At 35.3% G+C, this 26,602-nt stretch overlaps 3 protein-coding genes and 2 non-coding genes across 7 annotated transcripts; 2 read left to right on the forward strand and 3 right to left on the reverse strand.

The window, feature by feature from the left end:
* The first annotated feature begins 4,497 nt into the window (after positions 1-4,497).
* On the forward strand, positions 4,498-7,998 carry LOC130815908 (uncharacterized). The gene is made up of 8 exons (XM_057682434.1): positions 4,498-4,780; positions 4,874-4,963; positions 5,774-5,833; positions 5,947-5,986; positions 6,083-6,176; positions 7,238-7,297; positions 7,577-7,668; positions 7,779-7,998. Exons 1-8 carry the CDS (start codon positions 4,665-4,667, stop codon positions 7,863-7,865), a joined length of 639 nt encoding a protein of 212 aa, XP_057538417.1. The 5' UTR covers positions 4,498-4,664; the 3' UTR covers positions 7,866-7,998.
* A 317-nt stretch (positions 7,999-8,315) lies between these two features.
* On the forward strand, positions 8,316-8,388 carry TRNAF-GAA (transfer RNA phenylalanine (anticodon GAA)). The gene has a single exon. It is a non-coding gene; the product is annotated as a tRNA-Phe (tRNA).
* A 750-nt stretch (positions 8,389-9,138) lies between these two features.
* On the reverse strand, positions 9,139-16,675 carry LOC130815910 (DNA-directed RNA polymerase II subunit RPB2). Its single transcript, XM_057682438.1, has 16 exons — positions 16,134-16,675; positions 14,745-14,966; positions 14,371-14,661; positions 13,232-14,260; positions 12,645-12,800; positions 12,454-12,558; positions 12,191-12,316; positions 12,040-12,117; positions 11,849-11,944; positions 11,646-11,761; positions 11,480-11,549; positions 11,352-11,405; positions 11,126-11,269; positions 10,735-11,034; positions 9,665-10,087; positions 9,139-9,533 (listed from the first exon to the last, which is right to left on the reverse strand). Exons 1-16 carry the CDS (start codon positions 16,407-16,409, stop codon positions 9,411-9,413), a joined length of 3,609 nt encoding a protein of 1,202 aa, XP_057538421.1. The 5' UTR covers positions 16,410-16,675; the 3' UTR covers positions 9,139-9,410.
* A 2,043-nt stretch (positions 16,676-18,718) lies between these two features.
* On the reverse strand, positions 18,719-25,781 carry LOC130815909 (callose synthase 11). Of its 3 annotated transcripts, none has more exons than XM_057682436.1 (3): positions 20,198-25,781; positions 19,512-19,831; positions 18,719-19,190 (listed from the first exon to the last, which is right to left on the reverse strand). In XM_057682436.1, the coding sequence occupies exon 1, from the start codon at positions 25,550-25,552 to the stop codon at positions 20,225-20,227; it is 5,328 nt and encodes a 1,775-aa protein (XP_057538419.1). In that variant the 5' UTR covers positions 25,553-25,781; the 3' UTR covers positions 18,719-19,190; positions 19,512-19,831; positions 20,198-20,224. The 3 variants fall into 3 exon arrangements, with proteins under 3 accessions (XP_057538419.1, XP_057538418.1, XP_057538420.1); XM_057682435.1 differs by having other exon boundaries at positions 18,732-19,190; positions 20,208-25,781; XM_057682437.1 differs by having other exon boundaries at positions 18,732-19,190; positions 19,512-19,839; positions 20,208-25,781.
* On the reverse strand, positions 22,493-22,572 carry LOC130816762 (small nucleolar RNA J33). Its single transcript, XR_009043301.1, has one exon. It is a non-coding gene; the product is annotated as a small nucleolar RNA J33 (small nucleolar RNA).
* Positions 25,782-26,602: the final 821 nt, after the last annotated feature.

The following is a 26,602-nucleotide window of genomic DNA, read 5'->3' on the forward strand; positions in this document are numbered from 1 at the left end:
CGAAACTCCTTCTACTTAAATTATTTTTATTTTATATATATTTTTTTCTATTTAAATTATTTAATCCTTTTTAAATCTCCATACCAAAATACACCTAACCAAAAATCGAATTTACATTTTACTAAGATAAAACAAATAAAACCAAATCTCCTATCACACAATCCACTTGATATTTCCACACATCTAACAATACATCAAATCCCATCAACGATCTAAACCATCATCAAAACATAAACTAACAACTTTAGTCATACTCATCCTCAAGATCTTCAAGAACATTTAAAATTTCATAACCATGATAAGTAAATTAAATATTTGATCCTCTTATCAAATTTAAATTTTGTAGAGAATCATAAACCAACATTTTTTTTAATTTTAAACCGAACATATATATATAAGGACAATCCTTTAAACAAATCAAATTTTGTTAAAGGATTTGTAAACTCATGGATACTTACATCACTTAATCCACACACTTAAAATTTCATCTAACAAACTAAAATCTTGTTAGAGAAATATAAATCGTAAAATAAATTCAATTTAACATTTGAATAGACTTTATTCTTATAACAAATTTAAACTTTGTTAAAGAATGTAAATCAAGGAAAATTTTGCATAACAGAAATATGATTTAACCCTTTTAACAAATCAATTTTATCAAAGGATTATTAAAGAAAACTTATATAAAATACTCAATCCTCCTAATAAGTCATAGGATATCATCATATTGAAAGAAATATTATATAATCTCATACTAGAATTTCTTATAAATAAAATTTATAAATAACAACTCAACTTACTTACCCTTTGATTTGAAGATTGGATTGAACAAAGTTTTTTTTTTTCTTGAATACCGAAACAAGAGCAACAAAAGAGGAAATTTTTCTGAATTTTGTTCACTTTGAAAGCTTAGGAAAAGTGAGGAAACTCAAATGATGCTTAAGGATTAATAGGCACTTAAGAGGTGAGCTTAATGTGCCATAATACTCACTTATGAGAGGAGTTACAAACTCCTCCCATTCCTCCTCACCACAACCGGCCACCCCTTCACTCCCCTCTCAATTTTTATTTTTTTTTTATTTAATTTAATTAATTAATTAAGTCATTATTATATTATTGTTAAAATAGAAAGAACCGTTACGCGATAGCCTTGTACGCGATAAAACTCGTTACCGTTAAAATTTAACTCGCTTTATTTCTTAAAATTATCTATGTGGAATAATATAATTTAATAATACGTATTTATTTTATTTTATTATATTATTTCTTAAACCCGATAAATTACGGGGTGTTACAGTACCCATATAAACTTATGATATGAGTTTGAAATTGATTTGGATCCATTGAGATCTTATGATTTATGATGAAAAATGAGAATTTAAAATGACTATAGAGCCATTGAACTGGGTTTGAATGATAATATGATTTATCAAATGAAAAAGCATATTTCAAAATGAATTTACTCAAATAAAAAAAGGTTTTAATAACTTGTTTGACGGACACCAGTGTGTTTATATTCGGCCTTTTTGCTGATACTATGCTTTTTATGTTTTTCCAAGGGTTTTGTTTTTAGAGTAAACCCCTATGGCACCTCGACAGAGAATGGATATGCGAGCGGAAGATGAAGCCGAGTTGGAGTATGACTCCCCTTTTGTTTAGATCTTTTTATTTAATCTGAGAGACTATTAATTTAGATTTAGACTATTTTAAGGATGTAATTTGAACTTTGGACTTATTTCGATTTGGTAGTAATTTTCCTATATTTTGGACAGTTAAGACTTCCGTTATATTGCTTTGGTTTGGTTCAAGTATTATACTTGGATATTGGTTTGACCGTTAAGTAACCCCTTAATTGTGTTGGCAAAAGTAAGCTTCCGCTTGATTAATACTAAATTCCAGTTAGTGTTTTCCTTCATAATTCGAGGCGGTTACAGTTACAATCTGGACTATTAGGGGGTTGTTGTGTAAGAATGAAGGTTAACCCATCTTGCTTGTTGTGTTGTTGCCATATTGGATCATCATTTGTAATGTGCACTCTTGCATTGTCTTGTTGGATGAAAATGATTGAAGGTCCTTCATTTGGCCGCTTTCTTAGTATTGTCGGAATGAGATTTTGGATGAGCATGTTTCTATAAACTTCTTGAGTGACTGATTCTGTTGGCTTGATTTCAATTGACCCCCTTGGCCTTTCTTCGATTCCCTCACGGTTGCAACCCTGTTAATGAAGAGAAAAATTCCTATTTTCCCATCAAACGTGCATTGGCCATGTCGACTCCATCTTGGCCTAGCAACCGCCCCTAGGAACATGGCCTTCGGTATGAACTTAGATGACTTTGCTACCCTATACGGGGTCTTCTCTTTGTGTGCAAGGTAAACTCTTTGAGTTTTTTTTGTTAGATAAAACCATTTCTCATCGACGTGAATGAAATCAAACATTCCCTTGTATATTGGATGTCTTTGAATGCTATCTTCTTGGGTGAGACTTAAAATCCACTCCACCCTTCGCACTTTATTAGCATCGGTTAAAGCCGGGTGAAGAAGATTTGAATGTGCCTTAATTTCACCTCTTTTGATTAACCTCCAAACGGTCGATGGTGCCAAGTCTAAACAACTTGCAACATCTCTTATATATGTACGTTCTCCCATCGGTCTGGACTCTGGAACGTTTGGAGGCACCACAACTCTCTTCCTTCCACAGTTTTTGTATTTTGAATCAACGATGTATGGTTTGTTTGCTTCTTTTGATTGTATTGCCCTTTTTCATAAATTTCTCATGGTTCTATGATGATAATCATATAATTCAACAATTCTTTGGAATGTTCCATGAGGTAATGAGTTGTTTGTTCGCATTGAGAGCATTTCTTGAAATATTAAATGCCTCATCTCACTGTTGAGTCTTGGCTTATGATGATTGTCTTGTCGTTCTCCTTGCTGCTCAACAATTTCTGTCGGTACTTGCTCTGATTCCGAGCTTGATTGAGGATCATATAGGCTTGATCCAAAATACCATGCCCCCTCGATTTCGTCCTCACTTCCTGAAGCCATGAATAAGGCTGTGATGCAGTGTGAAATTGAATTTTTTTGTGGGTGATTGGTTATTGTTTTCAGCACAGCAGTTGCTATACTTGGGGTTTATGGACTGATTCAGTTAACTGTTGAATTTTTTTGGGATGAATGGCTATTATTATCTTCAACTAAGCTGCTGTGTTGATAATTGAGGTGATGATGTGCTATTCATTTGTACCTGCTGCCTATATAGCCCCTTGCAGAAATTGGAAAGTCATCTTTGCTTTCATTTTTGGTTCTCAATCATTATGCTAAATTAAGGAAGTAATCCATGTATAGTTTAATTAGCCAATGAAATGGTTATGTATATGTTTAACTTTTCAGAATTTTCCCTCTATTATTTTTAATTGCCCTCCAAAACTTTCCAAAAAAGGAAAGAGAGTTGTAACCAAAAACGGAATTCTGTTTTGGCCCTTTGCAAGTTGCTCTATGATTTTCCCTTCATTAATGACAATCATATTTTGTTTTTTTTGTTTTATTTTATCTTCAATTAAAATGTATTTTCCCTCTCATAATACCAATATAATCATTAATTCACACTGCTATTCAATTAAAATAATACCCACTTACTACAAAGATTTCATTTTTTCTTAATATGTGTAGAAAATTCAAATAGGACAAACATAAAAGAATAGAGAGAGTACTATATTTGATTAAATTAAATTAATAACTTATGAATATTTTTACCAAAATTCAGCATTATTTAAATTGAACTAAATATCACATTCAACTTTATTAGTAACATTTCAATTAAGTAAGGAGAAGAAATTTCAACGTGAATGACAATGTTCAATAAACATTGTTTTTAAAGATAATTAATACTTCTTTCGTTTCAAATTACTTGCAGCATTTGTATTTTCGTGCAGTTTAATGCACTAATTTAATCTTTAATATTCTTAATTATGCATAATAAAAAATTATAAAAAATTAATATTTATAATCTTTGCATTGAGACGAATCAAAGAAAATCTTACTTAACTATATTTTATTTTATAGATTAAAAATTAATCATAAATTAAGAGTGATGGATGAATAATACATAATTTCCAAAATTTGGAAAGGAGGAAATATATGAGAGCAACATAAATATTATATGACAATCAAAATTTTTCGATTGTTATTCAAAAATAAGTATGTCTTTTTAATCTGATTTATTGTTTTTATTTTTCACATTTCATCTTAGTTGATTTTATTTTATTATTATATTTAGAGAATTATTCCACATCAAATCAATAATACTTCAAATCGAACCTTATATTCTAAGTTAATAAAATATAATATTTTTACAATAAACACGTAAGAATCCAACACCACCTAATTCTCATCCACGTATCATTCATCACATATCACATTATAAGCCCGAATCGAGTTAGAGTCGAAATTTGTAATCCTACACAAACAACAGCCTATAACGGCTATAAGTATCTTTAGTTTACGCGGGAACTCCAAATCACAAAATTTTCTTCCACTCTCTTTGTACTCTCTATGAAATCACAGAATTAAACTTCCATTGGTAATCACATCATTTCTCAGTTCTCATTTCTCAACAATAAATCTTCACAAACTCTCTCTCTAAATCTAGAATTTGATTCTCAACAATGTCCGCGATGAAAGGAAGCGCGAAAAAGAAAGCGTCAGAAGCTGATACTCTTCACTCCGAGAAGCGAAAGCGAGATTTTCACGATGAAGATATTTTCGACAACGAACTTTCTAGGTATTCCATTTTATATATTCTTGTTTTTGCCTTTTTGTAGTCAAATCTGGTTTATTTCACTGAATTCTTTTGATTTATGTGGTTTGAGTTCAGTGAGATTAAAGGACTTGTGTCAGCGTTGCAGCAGATCAAGGAAAAAGCTGAAAAGGATGGTCAGAAGAAGAAGGAAGAGACAATTTCTAGGTTTGATGTTTTCGATCTTTGAATTTTTTATGTGAGATTATGATATTTGAAATGTATGAATCATTGCTTTAATTTGAGTTTAATTTGCAATTTCAATATTTCATACGTGTGATATTGTATAAATTTAAATGTAGGCCTCTAACAATTGAAGATGATGTGCTAAATGTTGACGATCAATGAATCGTCTCGCGTTCTGCAATCAATTATATGCTTCCAATCTTCTGATGTTTAATGAGAACTTTCACAAAGCGCAACGGTTTTGCTTAAGGAATTGACAATTAGGACTATCTCATTCAAGCTTTGACCGAATTTATACCTTTTTTCTTGCAAAATTACTCAAAAAAGATATTATTCAACGTTGTAGCAGCTTAGCACTGATTTAAGTATTGAGATTCTGAATTTCACTTTCTAATTTTAGTTAGAAAAGTCAATTAGCTATGACCTAGAAATTTCAAAATTGACTGTTCATCATTTTGGCTAATTTGTCCATGATACCTTAAGAGTCATGAGTTTGGACCAGTTAATTTACAAGATGAATCATAATGCAAAAACACGGTTTCGGTCACCGCCGCTTTAACGGTCGTAAAACGGATATTATCGATGATTTTGTGGTCATTGTGGCCTATATTTCAGTCGCGGTAAACTAAAAAACCTTTACAATATGATCACTATACGGTGATTCGGTCTTATTTTTGCACTATGAGATGAATATATGGTAGTTTTGTTCTCGTCTTTAGTTTAGAGTTTTGGTGTGTACTCTCTGATAAGTAGCATATACTATTACACTGAATCAGTTGCTATTGAAAACAGTGTAGCTGCAGAGATCAAGTCAATGTTTGAAGAGTTGAAGGTGAAGATTGAAAAGGACCGGTAGAACCTATTTTCTTCATTAATCTATTTTGTGCCAAAGACATTGTATGTAACTGAAAGGTGTATCAAGGAATTTTAATGGTGTGTTTTAAATTGAATTTTATAATTTTCAGACAAACTTTTGCCAAAGCATTGTCAAAGAGCTCAAAAGAGGTATTCAGATACAGATAAATGTTAAGCCATCTTAGTTTGAGTTTGTTTGGTGGATAAAAGATATCAAATTAATGTAGTTGTGGTTGTTTTTTGTAGTGTGAAAATACACTGAAGGAGGAGGCTGACAAGTTCCGAGCAATATTTGACAAATTTGACAAAGAGAAAGCAACATATCTGCAGACACTCAAGGGTAAGGGTAATCATTATTTTGACTAACTGTTTTATGCATAAATTATCCTTTCTGGGACAGATTTATAACTCCTGTTTTTGCATTCTAATAGACTATAATAAAATGAATCACTCCATTATGTGAATTTCTTGTTCATGTAAAACAATAAATGTTTGCTATAAAAGGGTTCAATCTAAATCAATTTCTTCGTTATCACATGGACATTCTAGAAGTTGCTTATAATCGACACCCCAAGCGTTGCTTTGATGGGAGCCTAGATTGGAAGCTACTTAATGGCCTTAGCGTATTCAAATGTTGTATTGTTATATCTATATACTACTATGACAAACTGCTGAAACAATAACATTGTATTACCCAATGCCATTATATGGCTCCCACCTAAGGTGGGAAAGTAATGACGAACTGCTGAAAGTGTCATATAATACTAGTATAACTTAACGTTTATGTTGCAATTTCTGTCTGGTATACTGCAGTCTGCAAGTAGATGAACAGAAATTTGTTTGTCACTTTAAGTTTGCATAGCAGAAAAGGCAATTAGGCAACACAGAACTCCCTAGTTTTACTTCATCTGAAGGGTAATAATTTTTCTTAGAAGATATTCTATTGAATGTTAAAATAATGTCAAAACCTTAATCATGACAATACACATAAACCAAAACAAATGAGATTCTTGTTAACAAAGATGCTGAAAAGTAGAGTTAAAAGCATTTGTCTCTTCACTTAAGACTACATGATAGTATATCTGAACACGAACACTGTATCTTAGTTCTATAAAGAAACTAGATCAAGTTATGAAGTTTTGTATCTAGAGTCCTGATATTTGCAAATTGTAATTATTACATATTTATGATTCTAAAACGAAAAAGTTCTTGATTTAGTCATACCTTTGGGTATGATACAATAATATTTGATGCTGCATGGTACAAAGTCTACAGACCCAATATCATTGAAAATCAACCTAGGGATAGTGGTGCATTGAACACATATTTATGAGAGAGAAGCTAATGGAACTAAAGAAGTATGTCTATCTAATGATCTGTTATTGTTTTTGATCTTGACAGAGACCATTTCCAAGTATGAAGAGGAGAAGGAAAGGCTCTTCATTCGATATGAACAACTAAGTAATCATCTAGACACTCTTCAAATTTTACAATAACCTTCCAGCATCAGTGTTACTCAGACTTATGTATATCATATTCAATTTGTATACATGCCTAGCTAAGGATTAGACTTGGCTATATTAACTCCTAAAATTTTGAACTAAATTGAAGTATTTGAGTGTCCAAGCATATTTAATTGTCCGTCAATGAACCAACACAGATATTTGAGATAAAGTGAAGAATGGGAATACAGTTTACAATTTCTCATGAGAACACACACCCAACTTGATCTGATTACAGGGAAGAAAGAGAGAAGCATGGTGCAAGAAAAGGAAAAGGCATGCTCAGACAAAATTGCTCAGTTGGAGGAATCCTTGAAGAAGAAGAAACAGGTGATTTAAAAATCTAACTCCTGGATACCTTAATGGTTTAGTATCATAATAAACAGTTCTGGACTGGTGTAGTTATTCTTACCTGCTCAAATTTCTCTATATTGGGACAGGGTGACAGAACTTTCAGCTTTCTTAGGAAGACTCTGGGATCCATGTTCGAAACTATCTCAGACGGCGAATTTCAAGCAGATGATTAACAAGAGGATTATGGATTAAAATCCTGTGTTTTCAATTAATTAATGTGATAAAGGCAAAACTTTGATAAAACGATGTCATTATACAGCCAATGACTTTGTTTTCTGCTATTATGTTATTGTTACAAATTTACTTTTTGTCAACATACAATGTTTATAGATTCTAATTTCATATGAAAGGTATTTAGAAAATTTATGAAACGCTTAATATTCACACAAAAATTTAGACTAGTACGAGTTCAAGACCATTAATATTGCTGGATGAGTTATCTTTTTATAAGTTATATTGATTAAATGAAGATAATGAACATCAATGTGGAGATAGCTCAGTTGGGAGAGCATCAGACTGAAGATCTGAAGGTCACGTGTTTGATCCATGAGTTTTTGATTTTGTCAAAATATCATCCATCATTTATAGTTAATATTAATTTAATGAAGCAAAAGAGCATCAATGCGGGGATAGCTCAGTTGGGAGAGCGTCAGACTGAAGATCTGAAGGTCGCGTGTTCGATCCACGCTCACCGCAATTTTGTACATGTGCACCAAGTCTCTTACTTTTTACTTTTTCATAACTTATCTCAGCTCGTTCAAATTTCACACCTATAATCAAAGATTATACATTACATACACGCTAGGAAAATGGTATTCATCACAATCATTCACAAATGATCAACTTAATAAACAAGTAGTTTCAATCAACACAAATTATTGAACCTAGTGCATTATTGCTCCCTTTTTCCTTTTAATTCAGCACTCTTTGGTTTTTTAGTGAAGTAATGCAAATTAAAAGGATAGGGAATTCTTTGTTTTGAGGTCATCTTATCGAGAGACGGTCTCTCACAAGTTACAAAAATAGCTATAAAAACACAAATTGTTGTTTGAGACAGTTCACCGTGATACGTTCCCGAAAGGTGGTTGAATAGTCCAATTAATACAATCATTAGCATATAGCTCTTTGATTTGAGATGTTACCGAAAGACGATTTCTTACAAGAATAGCTAAAAAATAATAAAATTGAAGAAGGAAAGAGATAACTGAACTGAGCACATAAATACTAGTTTCGCAAATGAGTACTCACTCTAACTATAACATTGAGATAGCAACATCTTTTAAAAATGCTCACATAAATTTACATAATGTAACAATTTCAATAGAGCAAAAGGAACGTATGAAGTAGCTTTGCAAATGAGCACAAAGCCTCAAAGGTGGAAGTAGCAACAAAATGTTAAGGACTTCGAGACAGAAATTACATGTACATGCAATACAACAACAATACTTGGACGTGAAAAATCATTCAACCAATCATAAACTTTTGAGGTATATTACAAAAATCTCGGCTATGAATGTAAAACTCAATAGTTTAAACAAGTTACAAATTTTGATCTATAGAATATTGTTTCGTACTTCTATTTAGTACGAAATTTGTGCTACACAAAAAATCAAAAGGAGAGTGTGGCTTGAAACCTCCAGTCGATTTAGCTATAAAGGCCTAATTAAAAGGCTTCTCCGCCTCAAGAACTAACCGGTCAATTCACAGGATAAAACTGCTCATGCACCCTTTTTCTTCTGATCCTTGGACAACTTGTTGACGTCTTTAGTGAACATTCGCGGTGCAATTGCCATGGACATAAGCTCTTGGAAGAGCAGCTTGCAGGCGTAAGGAATGTGCACCTGCAGAAACCATTGTACATTTTAACTTTTAAGCATTAAAAGCAAGGTCTATTAATTCATTTGTGCGGGTAAGTTGAAGGACAAGAAGAAAAAAACTGATAGAAGACGAAGAGAATAGAGAGAAAACCAACCTGGACAATGTCGGTTTTATTTTTGCAGCTTCTACATTCAAAAGAATTCTTTTTGAGATTTGCAATGGCAATCAGCCCGCAACGTTCACATACATGAACCCTATATGCATCACTTTGGTCAAACAGCCTCTCTTTAAGGAAGTGGGCAGCACCATGGGCAATCATACAGTCTCTCTCCATCTCTCCAAAACGTAGACCACCATCACGAGATCGACCCTCAGCAGGCTGCCTGGTCAAAATTTGTACAGGACCTCTACCACGAGAGTGGATCTTATCGTCAACCATATGCTTAAGTCGTTGGTAGTAAGTAGGTCCCAAGAATATCATTGCAGTGAGTTTCCGCCCCGTGTGACCATTATACATGGTCTCAAAACCACGCATCTGATACCCACATTTGTGGAGTGCTTTACTGATATTATCCACCTAGTAAACCAAGAGGTTCAACACGTCAATGATTTGAATGCAAAAATCCATGCCATCGCAAGACAGCTATTGCTATTATTATAACAATTTATTTCACAAGTAGCACCTATCCCGTTTCCAGTGTTCAACCAAGCAAATACCATTGGCTTATACCACAATAGAAATTAAAAACATTTGCGAATCCAGTATAAACTCAAAAGAAGCTGCCTATGGAGACAGCATAGCGGAGTTCTATGCTACCTAACCGCAAAAGCAATCTAGGAAGCAATGATTGGTCAGTCCCTCACACATGCCTATTACTTTCACTAAAAATTACAGGTACCTACTCACTTTTTACAAACAACCCCTTCCAAAAAAAAAAAGCAAATGACAAAAAGGGGGCTGAGGGCAGAATCTTGATCTGTGTCTAATGTTTATCATCACTCCAAGAGGTTTGAATTCAAGTGCATGCAATTCAAAACGAATATGACGTTGACCAGCAAATAATAAATGCGTTCAGGGGTAGAAAAAAGGATCAAACTTTGCTCTTCACAAGGTCAACTGCTGAATGGAAAAGACATGCAATACAGGAGTATCACATCACATAAACATATATATAGCACAGCAGAAAGAATTAAAATCCGAAGAAAGGTTAAAGCAGGGCTTACAGTGACATCAGTAAATGGTGTAGCATCTCCTTCCTTCCCAACATGAGCTGCAACCTTACCCATAATACACTCAATAAGCTGTCCAATTGTCATACGTGAAGGGATAGCATGAGGGTTCACAATGATATCAGGAGTGATGCCTTCTACAGTCCATGGCATATCCTCCTGTGTATACGTCATTCCAACTGTTCCCTTTTGACCATGCCTACTGCTAAACTTATCCCCAATCTGTGGAATACGCACAGATCTCACCCTCACTTTTACAAATCTCAAACCATCTGCATTGGTTGTCAGCAAAACCTAAAAGTACAGGAGCTGAGCAATGAGAATTATACATATCAAAAGCATTTGAGTTGCAACAGAAAACTAAAAAGGTAACTTAATTGAATACCTGATCCACAATTCCAGTCTCACTATGACGTAAGCTAATACTATGATCACGTCGTGAATAGCGTGAAGCTGGCCCCTGTGCTTCATCCTGGGCAAGTGGTGTAGTCTTACCGATAATCACATCCTCACCTGAAACTCTTGTACCCTGTCCAATAGAAACTCAGATACAAAGTTGACAGTATATTTGACCAAAAGAAACCTTAGTATGAAAGTGTTTCTATACTCACAGGAGGTGCAAGACCATCATCATCTAACTTATCATAAGATCCATGCCGCATACCCTACAAGAAGATGGCTTCAGTACCAAAAGTACATAACCTAGCAGAGTCCAGCAAATTCATTAATGAAGACATACCATAGTATTAGATCTGTCTGGGCGGCCAAAATCCTCTTTGACAAGTGTTCCCATCTTCTTCTCCTCATCTCTGCAAAACATATAAATTATCGAGCATCTACACCACTGGAATAACAATTTGTAACTAGAATCAATATCAATTGAGAATTCTAATTAGTCAATTTACCTGTAAGAGCGGAAGAATAGAGATCGGAAGAATCCACGGTCAATTGCAGATTGATTCATAATAACAGAATCTTCTTGGTTATAACCAGAATAGCAAGCAATGGCAACAATAGCATTCTGGTGAAATGAGAAAAACCATAAAATGTCAACAATACTTCAACAACGAAAGATTTTAATGAGAAAACTGCCTTATCAGCAACTTACAATGCCAGCAGGAAGCTGTCTAAAATGCAAATGCTCCATGGCACGTGTTGTAACAAGAGGTTTTTGAGGATAGTAAAGAACATATGCCAATGTATCCTATGCGAAGACAAAAAATACATAAAGATGGATCAGATTGAGAAGATTCATGGAAACAGTAATGCTTTAAACAAGGCACAAGAAACAGGCTGTACCATTCTAAACTGATAATTTGTGACATAGATACCCATGGCTTGCTTCCCCATAGCTGACTGATATGTATTACGTGGGGACTGGAAGTGACAAGAAGTTAGAGATTGAAAAAATTTAAAATGCTAACACTAAATTAAATTCATAGATAATTACCTGGTTGTGATCAGGAAATGGAATAATTGAGGCACAGACACCTAGTATCAAAGACGGGTGAATTTCACAGTGAGTGTAGGTCTCAGAGTATGCCTCCTCCGGGTTGACCCGTGCAGTCACTAGATCCTGCAAAAAAAAAAAGAATATCTCATTTACAGAAAAAACAAAGGAGTTCAAATTCCAAAAATCAACTCCCAAGAAAACACTTTTTAGGACATAAATCAAAAAATTACGAACAGAACTCTGGTTAAAAGTATGCTCACATTGATGGTCATGGAAATCATAGTAGTCTCCTCTTCTTCTGTATCAATATACTCTATGTATCCCTTCGCAACAAGATCATGCCAGCCACCATCCTCAGGAGTCTCCTGAAAAATGATTTTAAAAAAATTAGAGGCACAAAACAATGAAGTCGAAAGTACTATAGAATGTAAATCAACAATGTCGCCTATACCCTTTGTTGTAATGCCCGAATATCCTTTTTCTTTATAAGCAGCCTTTGTTTCTCAACTATAAAAAGAGGACGACTGCAGCGACCATAGTCAGTATATATTCGCAATTCTTTCAGCCGGATATCTCGAACAACACCAACTTCAGTATTTACGTCAACCTGAGTGAACATAAATTATAATATCAGTTGAATGCATTATGTGAAAGCATATATCACAAAAACACAGTGAGGGATAGCTCAGTAGGTTCGATGGTGAAACGATTCCTACTCTTGTTTTCTTGGCACACTCTATTACACCAAAAAAAAATAGAAGTATATCATAGTAAACAATTAAAAGATTAGATGGTGAAATGAAAACTCTTCACATTGGATGAGCTTCAATAACCTTGTAAATACAATGGTTAATCAACATCAGAAATGCATGTCACTAACGAATATGCTCAAGCGTGAAGTTCAAGATCACAATTGGTTAAATATTTTTCATTTGGACACCAAATTAATCACATACAATCACACAGAATGCAACAATAATACCAATGCACAGCTCAAGTACCTTGAATAATAAAGACTCTTAAATTATTAAAGCATACCCTTCTCCTAAGTTGCCGCAATGTCTTAACCAGTAACTCAGGATCACGATGAATGCCAACCCAGCAACCATTAACAAAAATCTTGGTAGCTTGAGGGATAACAGCGGGCGAAATTTCCTCAAAATTCTCTGTACTCCATTCCTCCAAAAACTCCAATATCGGATAAGCAGCAGACCCAACAGTTATATACACCATTAGTGCAAGATTCTTCACTAGTCCACAAGCTTGTCCTTCAGGTGTTTCGGCAGGACACATCATCCCCCATTGCGAATTATGCAGCTGCCTAGGTTTAGCCAACTTTCCTTCACGTCCGATGGGAGAATTTAACCTCCGCAAGTGTGACAATGTAGAGGCATATGTTAAACGATTCAGCACCTGAGAAACTCCAGCTCTCGTACCAGCAGCATTAGCTTGCCCCCAGTTCCCAGTGGCCAAAGAATACTTGAGTCCACTAGTAATTGTTTTAGCTTTGATAGCAAAGCTAAGATTTAGATCCTTTCCTTGATCAACACACTTCTGAACATAGGCTCTGACATCTCGGGTTAACTTCCGAAATAACATACGAAAGAGACCTCCAAGCAATGGACCAGCAAGATCCAGTCTCTTATTACCATAGTGATCTCTATCGTCTTCAGGTCTCCTACCAAGTGCACACAATAGAAGACGATGGATAATGTATCCAAAATAATAAGCTTTTTTTGTCTCACAATATTCCCCAACACCAACATGCGGAAGCATTTCCTTTTGAAGAATCTCCCGGGCATACTTTATTCTTTTTTCTTTAGTAACACCAACTGTAGCTCCTCTTTTACCAATGTAGTCAAGTGCAACTTGCTGATTTTGAATTACAAATGCCTCTTCGAGTGAAGGACGAAGCAGTTCCATCATCTGAGTATCAGAGAAATCGTAGCAAATATGCTCTAAAATATCTTTGTCTGCAACAAATCCCAGAGCTCGAAAAACTATAATAATAGGAATATCTGATTTGATGTAAGGCAAAGTACAACGTATGTATTGTCCTGAAGAACCCTGCATTTGTAACGTAGGAGGACATGTTATAAACAATTCAACTTTAAAAAAAAAAAACACAAACAATATCTATCTCAACAGACTAACTATAGCAAAAAGTGTCCAATTACCCCTTTAGCTCCAGCTCTAGACAGCATTCGTACAAACATGGTACTAGGAGGCCTATTTTGGGACTCTGCCATAGATCGCACTTCTGCTACATAGGCAAACTTATTGGGCTGTCTCTTCTTAAATACATAGACATGGTTAGTGGACATCTTCTCCTGAGCAATCAGAACCTTTTCACTTCCATTGATGATGAAGTAACCACCTTGATCATATGGGCACTCACCAAGTTCTGTAAGATCCTTTTCTGAATTTTGAAAGAGTGTACAGTAACTTGAACGAAGCATGATTGGGACCTGAAAGTACAGTGTCAAATCATGTCAGCAAACATACGGTGTTATGCAGCAAACAAACACATTTACGAAAAACAGAAAATCACCTTCCCAATAAAAACCTTCGGAAGCTCATGCGATTCAGTGGTTTCTTCCCCATCATGTCCTTTTCTTATGACTCTTTTTGTAACATCAACATACAAAGGAGCTGAATATGTCAAATTCCTTAGCCTGGCTGCTTTTGGGAATAATGTTGCTGTCTCACCATCTGATTCAGTCATCATAGGCTTACTCAAATAGATTTGGCCGAACTTTATCTTATATATTGTCTGCAATAAAGCCAAGCATGAAGATTATTTTCCATGAATGGCAGAACCAATAATTCAATCCATAGACCTAATTCTTCCCAGTATATGTCCCATTTACTAATCTTTAAAACTCAATTCTTAGCACATATGGGGCCGCATCAAGAAGTTAAAAGGATCTACTATAGAAAAACAATTCAACTTAGGTAATCAACAGGCAAGACACAGCCAAAAAAAAGAACCAGAATATTACTTGGATGAGTGAGTGAATCCCACAAATCCTGACAAGAAACAGGACGGACATTAGCTTAGACATTCAGCACTTCTACTCATTTCAAACCTTAAAATTGGCTTAACTAGAAAACTATTAATGACCATAGGTAGGCTTCTGTTTATGTTCATCACAAAGTCAAAGAAGAATTGAACCCAAATTACACGCTCTCCTAAAAGAATGGCAGTGCTGTGTAGCTAAATAACACAACGGAAAAATGACAAAATAATGTTTGAATATTACAGCTACACTACATAGTCCTTCCTTTTGAAGGAGAAGCATATTATTAAACAAAAGGTCCTGATGCAAGTTATGAAGAATAATTACTAGCACATATGAACAGGGGGGAATCTAGGCTCGGGACTTGGCCCAGTCATTGTTAAAAAAACTATTCATATTCAATTTTGTACCGTATAATAGGAATAGTGACCGAGTTCGTTCTACCACAAAGTGATGAGTGTTCACCCACCACCTCATGCTAGTATTCTGTATTAGCCACAGCATATGAAGTACATAAGTAACACAACTACACTGGTATAGTTCATCGAGAGAGTAAAATTATAAAAATGCTCACAACTCGATCATCATTTTGAAAGTACATTATCATATGTATCTACCATGTCAATATACAAGAACTAATTGCTGGCAATTTTGAAAGTACACTATACAAATATATGACCTAATATTACTTAGTCGTCAATACTTCATCCACAAAAAATAATTTTAGATCATACATTTTAGAAATAAATACCCATAATTTTCATCATAAGAGCATAATAAACAACTTCTTGGAAGATGAACTCAAAACACCAAATTCTAAACTAAACTCAGACACCAATAACAATCAAACCCAGATAACAATTTCAATTAAATTATCAATCCAAAAAACTGAGGAAACTAAGGGGATCAACAAAAAACACCTCAGCAAAATCAGATTGATGACCAGGATTATGCTGAGATTCAGGACGAATCTCAATATCAGCAGATTCATCAACAATCTCCTGCATCGTATTCTGAATAAACTCATCAAACGAATCAAGTTGTTGTCTAACTAAACCCTTTTCTTCAAAATAAGCACTAATAACAGCCCAAGCATCTTCTTGAGTAATCTCTTCTTCGTCCTCGTCTTCATCATCATCTATCATCATCATATGACTCTCGTTTTCATTCTCGTACTCATATTCACCTCCGTTCATCCTTGCTTTTACAGATTAATCGTAAATTCAATGGTTTATAATTCGTGATGATTGTTAAAGTATCAATTGATAGAAGTATACAGAGTGGGGTTAATTTTTTTAAGGGACTTTTTGATTTTTAAATAAAATGAATTTGGGAGTGTAAGTGATTTTTTGTTCTTCGCAAGATGGGGAACGGGGGAATTGGAAAGAGAGGCAGATTGGACAAAGAGAAAACTACGAGAGGGGTAGGGTTCTATTTATAGACGAAGAGGGGAAAGGGTTCTTGTTCTTTTAGGGCGGTGTTAAAAACCGATTTTTTTATTAAAATAAAATTCAATTTTAAAGTTTCTTTCAAAAAAAAAAAATCAATTTTAAAGTTACCATTTTTCGCTCTTCCCTCTTTAAAGATTACATTTGTGTTTTTTGGTCAAACATCTGGTCTCCTGTCAAAGGTTTTTTAGGCCTAGCTAATTAAAGTTTAACGTCGCTTAATGTATTTTTAATGTTTATTTATATTATTTTTAATGTTTATTTACATTATTCTTAATAATTATTTATAATATTCTTAAATGCATACTTATAGTATTTAATAATGCTTACTTTTATAATCCTTAATGTCTGCTTATCGTATCCTTAATGCTTACTTATAATATTTATAATGTCCACCGAGTAAGCGTGCAATAATATTTTAAATATCTACTTAAAGTATTCTTAATACCCACCGAATAATTAATGTACATTCTCCTTTATGATTCGGCTCATTTAAAGATAATATTTCAAAAAGATCGTCTATCAAAAAAAATTGAGTTTTTCCAAAGGTTTTAGCTTTGCATTATTCTTAGTTTTAATGGTGTACATAATCTACAATAACCGTTATTATTTTATCATTCAAAAGTAAATTATTCTAAAATAGATCTTTCAATTTTAATTTTCATTCGTTTCTTTAATCCTCACTTTCGCTTTTCTTTGATCTCTTCCTCTAACTCTTCCTCTAAATGATGTGTATCAATATCTCCACCATTTTTATCTTCATTTTAACTCCATTAGAGAATTATATAATGAATATTAAAAGAAAAAAGAGACTGTTGGTACATTTAGAATTAATTTTTAAATTTTTTGTACAAAGATTTTTTTTAAATGAACCAAGAAATTTAGAACTAGGAACTTTAACTTTAGATGACTTAAAAATAAATTGTCAAAACAGTCAATTAGGTCAATCAAATTAGTTGATTTTAAATCAACAGTTATGAATTTGTTAATTTTGTTGTCGATATAAATAGGGAATAACACTACAAAATTTTTTTGTTAAAATTTTAATATACCAATAATTCTTAATTTATTGGACTAAAACATTTTAAAAGTCATAATAGTAAAAAGTTTACTCAAAGTCTCAAATCATAAAAATTGATAAGAAAAAAAAAGTAATATTCAGCTTTAAAATATTAATATAAAACTTAAGAAATTACCCAATTTTATAAAACATGGTGGATAGATAGATTTTGAGTTATAGTTGAATCAAGTTTGATAGGATTTAAAAATCGTATCAAAATTGAATAGAGAATAATAGAGTAAAAACACTACCGTAATGTAGAAGCTCAATAAAGATCCCAATGTTGAGTATGTCTTTGTAGATATAAAGGGCTCAAACAACCAATAATAATAATTCCAACTCTGTGCAAGCAATGAACCAAAAATGGCTAATAATATTAGTCATATTTTTATTTGTAACGTCATTAATGTTGTTAGTATTTCTCTTAGCTTCGATAAAAATATTTTAGGGAAAAAAAACCTAAAAAAAGCCTTCCAAGATATTCGTTCACCAAACAAGCCACTAAGAAGGTGTTCTCTTCAACTTATTTTTTTGACTTATTACTTATTCTTATTGAAATCAGATCAGATCAGATCAGACCAGATCAAATCAGATCAGATCAGATCAGAATTATTCAGATCAGATCCTTAATTAGAGACATAAACAGTTATGGATAATTATCAAATGAGGTCCTTCCAGGAACGTCCATAACGTTGGCGTGATTCGGTTTGAGCAACGGATCTTGACATGAAACATCTTCGTTGAATCTAACGGATCCACCGCTGGATAGATCAGATCAGACCAGATCAGACCAGACCAGATCAGACCAGATCAAACCATACCATTATTATTATTATTATTATTATTATTATTATTATATTATTATTATTATTATTATTATTATTATTATTATTATTAATCATTATAACTATGTAGTATGTAATATTAATAATAAGACATAATAATAATAATAAATAATAATAATAATAATAATAATAATAATAATAAATAATAATAATCATTATAACTATTCAGATCAGATCAGAAAGTTTCAGATCAGACCATACCAGATCAGACCAGATCAGACCAGACCAGATCAGATCAGATCATAATGAATCAGACCAGATCCGACCAGATCCGATCAGACCTTAGTAAATTCAGATCAGATCCAATCAGATCAGACGAAGAGAACATGTCGTCGATCTCAAAAATTGGATTGTACAAAAATAGAAGACATTAGAAATATAAACAAGTCAAAGAGAATTTACTACAAAATATGGTTGCAAATTTTTTTTTTTTAGACAAGTCTAACAATTCCTTGAAGCAAACAGCTTGATCAAGTAAGAGTGTTTGTTTCAAACATAAAGCACCTCCACGGCTACTATCAGGGCGAAAGTCGTCTATACAAGCATCAAGCAACCTCCAAAAACAGTCAACGCTCAAAGCTAGAGGCAGACACTCGAACCATTCCTTCAAGCAAGCTCTGGAAACTGTCAAAATATGCATGAATATGATCTTTATTCAAGGTTTCAGCGCCTCTAGTTCTCAGTAAATACAGTTAAATCTAATTCATGTAGCAGCCATTCTTAATAACAGTGTAGATGTATGATTCTTCATGAATACAGTACAATCAAAATATGATGCCACTCTTCAATACGAGTCGATGAGATTGCAAAAGACCAATATATCCAAATTAAATAGTAGATGTTAAATAAATCCTAACGAAAAAGACTCTTAAATCTCATTTAAAAGCACAAATGAGGTAAAAGGAAAATTTCGATTAGGCAATAAAATGAATATATAGTATATACCTTGTTTCAAGTGAAGGCTATTAGAAGGCCAACTGATATCGAAGCTTGCCTTCCTGCGGCAAAATTGCTGTCACTCTTCACATACAAACAAGCCTGCTGTCACGAAGCCGGGTGAGAAAATTCCTAATGCAATTCTGAACTCTCATGGCATCATTCCATTTCATAATCAACAACCTCAAGTGACTTTTGCTAACGTTCCAACTTCCAAGGATAAATCCTTAAAGCTACGAGATTTCTCGTGCGTTACGGTGATCATTGGTATGAAAGCAAGAGTGTTGAAATCCTTCGGAGCCTCTCTTCTAGCGCCTTGATTTAGCCAACTGTAGACCTGAATGACATTAGTAACATAACAGAAGCAAATCTAATTGGCAATAAAAGAATCTAGGCAGAGATTTTGACAAAGATTGTAAAAGTTCTTCTGGAACAAATAATACATAATTCAAGTTCTTTTTCATTATGTTGTACTAGTGATTTAATATTCCATTTCCACGTTTTACAGTACTCCGTTTTTGTAGTCATACAGAGCCATAACCACAAAATAGTTGAATTGAACAAGAGGCAGGACATGGAGAACAGAAGAGGTAAATAAACCCTGAAAAATAAAGAGAATGACGCAGAACAATGGATACGAGATCAAAATATGGTGTCGCGTGGTTAAATGACATTAAGTAAGAGAAGAATATGACCTCAACTCACATGCAAAGTATTATTCATCATTTGGCAGTAAGAAGTTGAGAAATTTGGAGACCCCTGCTGAAACCTTCATTGAAAAGGATCCTGGTTTGCATTGATTGGAATCCAGGCATCCATGACAAGAAAGCAACTGGGGCCATAACTATCATGCCAAACATCAAATCATAGAGTCGAGCCATGGCAACCACAGTGTCCCATGCGATTGATGTTTGCAAAAAGGGACGGAGCACCTGGGCTATCGAAATGATTCCCCAACCAGTAGGGATGAATGCCAATCCACTAGTAAGGAGATCGAGAAATTCAAACCGGGTGAATTTCAATAAAATGATAATCACCAGCACAGTAGATATGACAGAAAACTGAATCATCCTGAAGTAGATGTGATTTTTAGCACCGTACTTGTCCCTCGCATATGCTATGATTACACATATCCCAACAAGTGCAAAGAAAAAGACCCAAGAGATCAGATACACACCAATACTGGTCTTGTTAGCTGAAATGTTCAGTTGATACACAATACCATACTGGAAAAAGAAGAAGCGTAGATCTAATATGATCTCCAATAACTTTCCCCACAAGCCGGTGTTTTGGAGATGATCATGCTCTTCATACCACCAGGTTTCCCAGCTCCGCTCTGCCTTAGTGGACACTCCACTACCATACCATATCCAGGTTATAAAATCCTCAAAGTCATAAACAGTCTTCAACCAGTCGAAGCCAGATGGGTTGAAAACAAATGGAACCATAATCCATGAAACTACAAGGAACCAGCTAACGATCAACATGGCTATGTATACAAATGTATTTTTTGCCAGAGGGCTGTGAGAAGCATAAATAATCAAGATCACCCCGAGTTCAATTGCCTTTACAAAATGGCTACGAGAAAAAAGCCTGTAGTTCTCCGCAAATTTCTTATGCTCGACAACAAACCCACGTCCAGTAGCTCGATATTTAGCACCTCCATGAAGAATTGTTCGACCAAAATAGTGGCATTTAGTTCCCATTGAGAAGGTGTAAAACAATGACGCTAACTGCAGCTGCATTTTTAAGAAGTCCCAGACTGCCGGAAGAAAACCATGCTCCAGAGTGTTCTCCACAATCATCGGGAGAGCAGTGAAGATGCCGATTTGGACGATGAACTGCTGGTTCACAATAGCACCTAAGGCTGCATTACTGCTGCTACTTTTTATTGCATGCTCTTCGACACCACTAAGTGCAAGATACAGGCGGCCCCACAAAAAAGTATAGATAGACAGCACCACCATCATCGTATTGAAATAGAAACCCACAGTGGTATAGAAGACTGATAGCATCCGAAAGAAGTCTAGCCGATGGCCCAACCGATATACATCTCTGCTAAGAAGTTGTTCACCATTCCCACTAGCAACTTTTGCTTCAAACATAGCAATCTGATTCAACCCTACATCCCTTCCTTTACCAACTTCAATGTATTCATGATGTGTTACATTGCCCTGTCGGAGCGTGCAGTTGAAACCAGCAAAGATATCCTCACTCAAGTTGATCAATCTAGAAGCCTTGCTTATTCCACCACGAGTAAGAAACCAAAACCTATCGAATACATCTGGGTGGCCATAGTGCATTCGCACTTTGAGAGGATTTGCCAGAACACGTTGACCAAGAGTGACAAAACTCATCTCCTGGGCAGACATGAACCAAGCAAGGGAGGAGACAGAGCCAGTGAAGATGTTTTCTCGAACTCCCAAAATGGTTGGCCTTCTGAGCCCATAATTTTTGTTAAATTCCTCCAAAAGGTTCCGTATTTTGAGAGCTTCTTCAAAGTAATTGTCTTGATTCATGTCAATCGTCTGAAGAGCATCACCTCGAGTAAAGATAATGGCATGATTCTGATTCTCAGGTTTTCCTTCTCCCAGCTTTAACGGACCAGGCAGCTTGATTCTGTATATCTCTACTTCTCTCTGCTGCTGTTGATCATACTTGACAAGAACTGAATAGTACTCCACCTCATCCCTCCCACGGTGCACCTCATCAACATAAGCAACTCGAAGAGCTTCGTTATTTTTCATCAAAAACAAAATCTCCTCTGCTCGTGAGTCCCCCGCCATCTTGTGGATTCCGTAAACCTGACAGGTCACCACGTAAGTGAACTTCATCATAGCAGTCCCAAACTCGTGGCCTTTGTATAAAATACTCACACCACTCGGTGCTCTTCCCAAATTGCGTGAGGATGGAACTCGGGTAGGCCCTAAGCCATCCCAATTGTTACTCAAAGTCATTGAACCATGCGAGAATATTTGCTGACTACCGGTCCGAATGTCCACTTCAGATGCAGAATCCAGATAGGCAAGCATCTTAAGGGCGTGATAATAATACATCATTCCTCTCACAGTGCGCGAGAGAGTCTGGCCCCGATATGATGCCCAAAGTCGAAGTTCCTTGACCTTTGTCGTCCAAATTTCTCTCTCATCATCCAAGCCTTCCCTCTTCATTCTCTCCATGAAGTTATTCCATTCATCCTCATAAATCTTCTGTAGATAGAACAAGATGGAGATGCCATCCTCATTTGGACTTTGGACTTTGCTAGTCCCATAAATTACATCTTCGTCGTAGTAAGGAGTCAGTACACTGAAAGCCATCATCTTTTCAACCTGAGGAGCATGAGGCATGTTCATGAAAACAGAGTTGCTGAAAAAAGCAATACGTCTCCGAGCCTCCGGATTTGTTGGTACATTGTGCATAGAATCCCTGGACATCAATAGCGTATGCAGACGACGAAGCTGCCTGTAATAAAACACATCCTCCTCATCAGGAACGTCGACAGCATTCTCGAAAAGAAATCCTGCATCTGTGTTTGGATTTTGAAGTGCCAAACCTTCGTCCCTCAACTCCACCAAATTCCTCTTAGTTCTAGGGAATTCACGAACACATAGCTCGTATAAAGCCTGTAAGACATTAATTACCCCATCTGTGTCCTTCTCACACTTTAGCAGAAGCTCTACAAGAGTTACCAATTTGCGGTGGATCTGGGGCAGCAAAGTCAACTTATAAAATGTGGCAAACTTCTCATGCGCCATATTGTGTTCCATCTCTAAGAAAGCTCTAGTCACGATCAAGTGCTCTTCGGTACCATATTTGACTACCTGATGAAGCAGCAAATGCTTGACGCTGTCATAGACCTCCATGATTGCACACCGCCTATATTCGCTCTTGCACATCTTATACCAAATCCACCTGTCACGATCATTTGCCATCTCTACTGCCTGGCTTACGGAGAGAAGAAGCTCATTGCATAGCAGAGCACATGGCCAGCGAATAACCCTTATTTCCCAACAATTGGGGGAGAGCTCCAACAGTTCCACTTCTCGGTCACTAAGAAGATCTTCTTCCCTCATATTTTTAATAATCTCGTTCCACAACAAGGCAAAACGGGTAGCCTCAACATTGTCCGATTCTATCTTCTTGTGCTGTCCGAGGCCATAACGCAGCTTCAGCCTTTTTAAAGCATCCCTAAGCCTGTGCACAATGTCAATCACAGGAACCGTAGGCAGCTTCTCCTCCGGCATGAGATTAAACTGCATCGCACTAGCAAAGAACTGAAACCTAAGCCTGAGCTGCCAAACATTCCGTATCTCACCCAAATGTGAAAACAATCCAACATAGGCACCAACGAACGAGGAGTAAACAGAATACCATATCTGTAAGTCCACTAGATATATAACAATAACAGGAAGCCAAAGCAAAACAACCGCTATTCTGTTTGTGTTACTGAAAAACTCGTGCCATTTATAGTCTATACTCAAGTTCAAAAGAGCTCTGGTGGGGGCTATCAGGGGCTTAATCTGCAGAAAGTAGCTAAAAGCAAACTTTGAAACCAACACCAGAACCCAAAATGAAGTATACTTGACGTTGTTGATCAGCCCTTCCCTCAAACCACGGCCAACAAATGTCCGCCTATGAAACCACCAAGTCACTAAGTAAAACAAGCGGAAGTTGACTTTCTCTAAAAAGTTCCGAACCCAAGGAAGTACAAAAAGCACCAATGCCAACAGCTCCGGAATAACAAATACAAACACTGCCTTAAGAAACATGTATATCTTCTGATCACCCTGATACGACCACCTTCCACGATTCCTATCCTTCTGACTCCAAATCCTAGCATAAAACACCGAGAACACAACAATCCACGCCATAGCAACCAAAGTTTTCAAAACCATCCTCACACCAAGCACCAACGTCTCACGGGTCACCAAACTATATTGTGTCCCCGCATCAAGTATTGATTGAATCAACCTAAGCCCCGACCATGTAATAAAAACCGTCAACAACTTCACCTGAACATCCTTCCTCCCCAACGCCTCCCACGGCCACTCCGTCCCTTCCAACCCAATAATAATCATCCCTTGCAGCATCAAAACCAACATAATCCAAACCCTATCGAAACTCCTAAACACATTCCAAAACGACCGTTGCTCGACAAACCCCGTCTTCCCCACCCTCCTTCCCTTACCAGGCGTCACAAAAAAACCACTACTCAACTCCAAAGGCCATTTCAAAGACCTAAAACACCTCCTACTCCAAAAATACTCATTCAAATCATCATAATTTCGCCAAGCAGAATGTGGCTTACTTCCCCCTTTACTAAACCCTACCTCATCTTTAACAGTATCATAAATTGGCTTAACAACATTATCTAAAAAAGCATTTGCACCACTATAAACAGGCAAATAAGGTCGACCTGTTTCCGGGTCGACCCGATCATCAAGTATTAAATTAAGTTCATGAGCCATATTATGAAAAATAAAACATAGACATTCAGGCATAAACCTTAAATTAGCAGCCTCACCCCAAATAAGCAAGTAAAGAGATACATACATCAGTTCTCTCCGAAACTCATCCGTATTCTTCCTAAACGGGTGGATTTTGACCCGGGAACTTTTACCCACATACCCACACCAAGAAGTGTAATTCTTCAACAGCTTCTTGCGAAACTTTCGAACAAGCTCAAAGTCCAAAACGCCGGCGTTTTGTGGAGGAGGAATTAGCCGCATCTGTGAGTTAGACAAATGAAGTACAATATGTTCACGTTGGTTACGAACATTGTCTTCTTGAAAACCGAAGAATAAACCCAACCAGTCAAGAAGGTCGAGGTTGTCGTGCCATGTATGAAAAGGCGGCTTACGAAGATCCTCCACCTGGCGTAATGCTGACGTGGCGGCGCGGATTTCTGGGTACCTTCTTGATGGGTGCTCTACTAAGAGGTCATGGATTGGAATTATGTTGAAAGGTTTTGATTGTGATGTAAGTGGTGGTTGTGAAGACGGCGCATGATCGTACCCCCGCGCGGGAAACTCTCTTTGCCGGCGATTCATTGATTTTACTGAAGTGGGTTTTCTCCAAAACGGGTTTTTCGAAATGGGTATTTGTAAAAATGGGTTTTTTAAAGTGGGTATTTTGTAAAAGAAGTGATTTCGTGGTGGGTTTTTGGATTTTAATGGAGGAAGAGAGAAGTGGGGAGAAATGGAGGTGAAAGAGGGGGAGAGTGGAAGGTTGAAAGACTGGTAGATTGACTGTTGTAGTTTCGTGTGTGTTAGTGTTGTGTTTTTCTCTTTAAAATATGTGCATGTCTTTCTTTTCTTATGGAACTCATAGGGTTTTTCGATTGGTGAAAATATTTTTAAAAAGTGTTAAAAATATAACTATCTTCATTTGTAAATATTTTAATATATTAAACATTAACTAATCATAAGAATTATAAATATGTTAAAATAAAGTTAATGTAAAATATATGAAAATTATAAGTATTATTAAATTAAAATTTTATAATTGGGATTAATAAGGTTATTTCTCCAAAATTTGTGATATAAATAAAAATATTTTTTATGGGAATAACAAATGTAACGCCAAAAATGAAAAATGGAAACATCTTCGAGAAATGAAGATTGTATTATATTATTTATATTTTTTATTTTGTTTTATAATTGACAATTTTAATTATATCATTATTCTTGTTAATGAACGCCTTAAAATGTTGGATAACATTTGGCTTTTTTAAATGAATATGAATTTCGATAATGCCTTGTAGGCAGCCTATAGTTACTATTAAATAGTCACCCGGAGTTGATTTTGGTCATCGAATTAGGTATTTTAAGTCGGACTGAAATTAAATATTATGTTCACAATGATTTTTATGTAATTATAAAATTCATTTTTAAAATTGAGTTAAAGTCGGATATATATTGCATCATGTATGCTTTGAATACCCTTTCAAAATAAATTTTAAAAAATATTTGCTTTAAATACATCTTTAAATGGACCTTACAAAAAGAAAAAACATTCAACCACTACATAAAATAGTGTTTTTCAACAATTTTAAAATATACGTCTAGACTTATTTTTTTATTATAATAATTCATAAAAGT

The sequence above is a fragment of the Amaranthus tricolor genome, chromosome 6 (genome assembly GCF_026212465.1).
Source record: "Amaranthus tricolor cultivar Red isolate AtriRed21 chromosome 6, ASM2621246v1, whole genome shotgun sequence".
Lineage (NCBI taxonomy): Eukaryota > Viridiplantae > Streptophyta > Magnoliopsida > Caryophyllales > Amaranthaceae > Amaranthus > Amaranthus tricolor.

Bases quoted from the DNA above. Each gene is read 5' to 3' on its own strand.
- LOC130815910 (XM_057682438.1), bottom strand. From the start codon at position 16,409: ATGAACGGAGGTGAATATGAGTACGAGAATGAAAACGAGAGTCATATG. The intron at 11,035-11,125 runs GTATTCAATTAA...CTGTACTTTTAG, and splicing joins AGACTGGAATTGTGGATCAG to GTTTTGCTGACAACCAATGC. The intron at 10,088-10,734 runs GTAAGCCCTGCT...TTGGTTTACTAG, and splicing joins CACCATTTACTGATGTCACT to GTGGATAATATCAGTAAAGC.
- LOC130815909 (XM_057682436.1), bottom strand. From the start codon at position 25,552: ATGAATCGCCGGCAAAGAGAGTTTCCCGCGCGGGGGTACGATCATGCG.
- LOC130815908 (XM_057682434.1), top strand. From the start codon at position 4,665: ATGTCCGCGATGAAAGGAAGCGCGAAAAAGAAAGCGTCAGAAGCTGAT. The intron at 7,298-7,576 runs GTAATCATCTAG...ATCTGATTACAG, and splicing joins CATTCGATATGAACAACTAA to GGAAGAAAGAGAGAAGCATG. The intron at 7,669-7,778 runs GTGATTTAAAAA...ATATTGGGACAG, and splicing joins CCTTGAAGAAGAAGAAACAG to GGTGACAGAACTTTCAGCTT.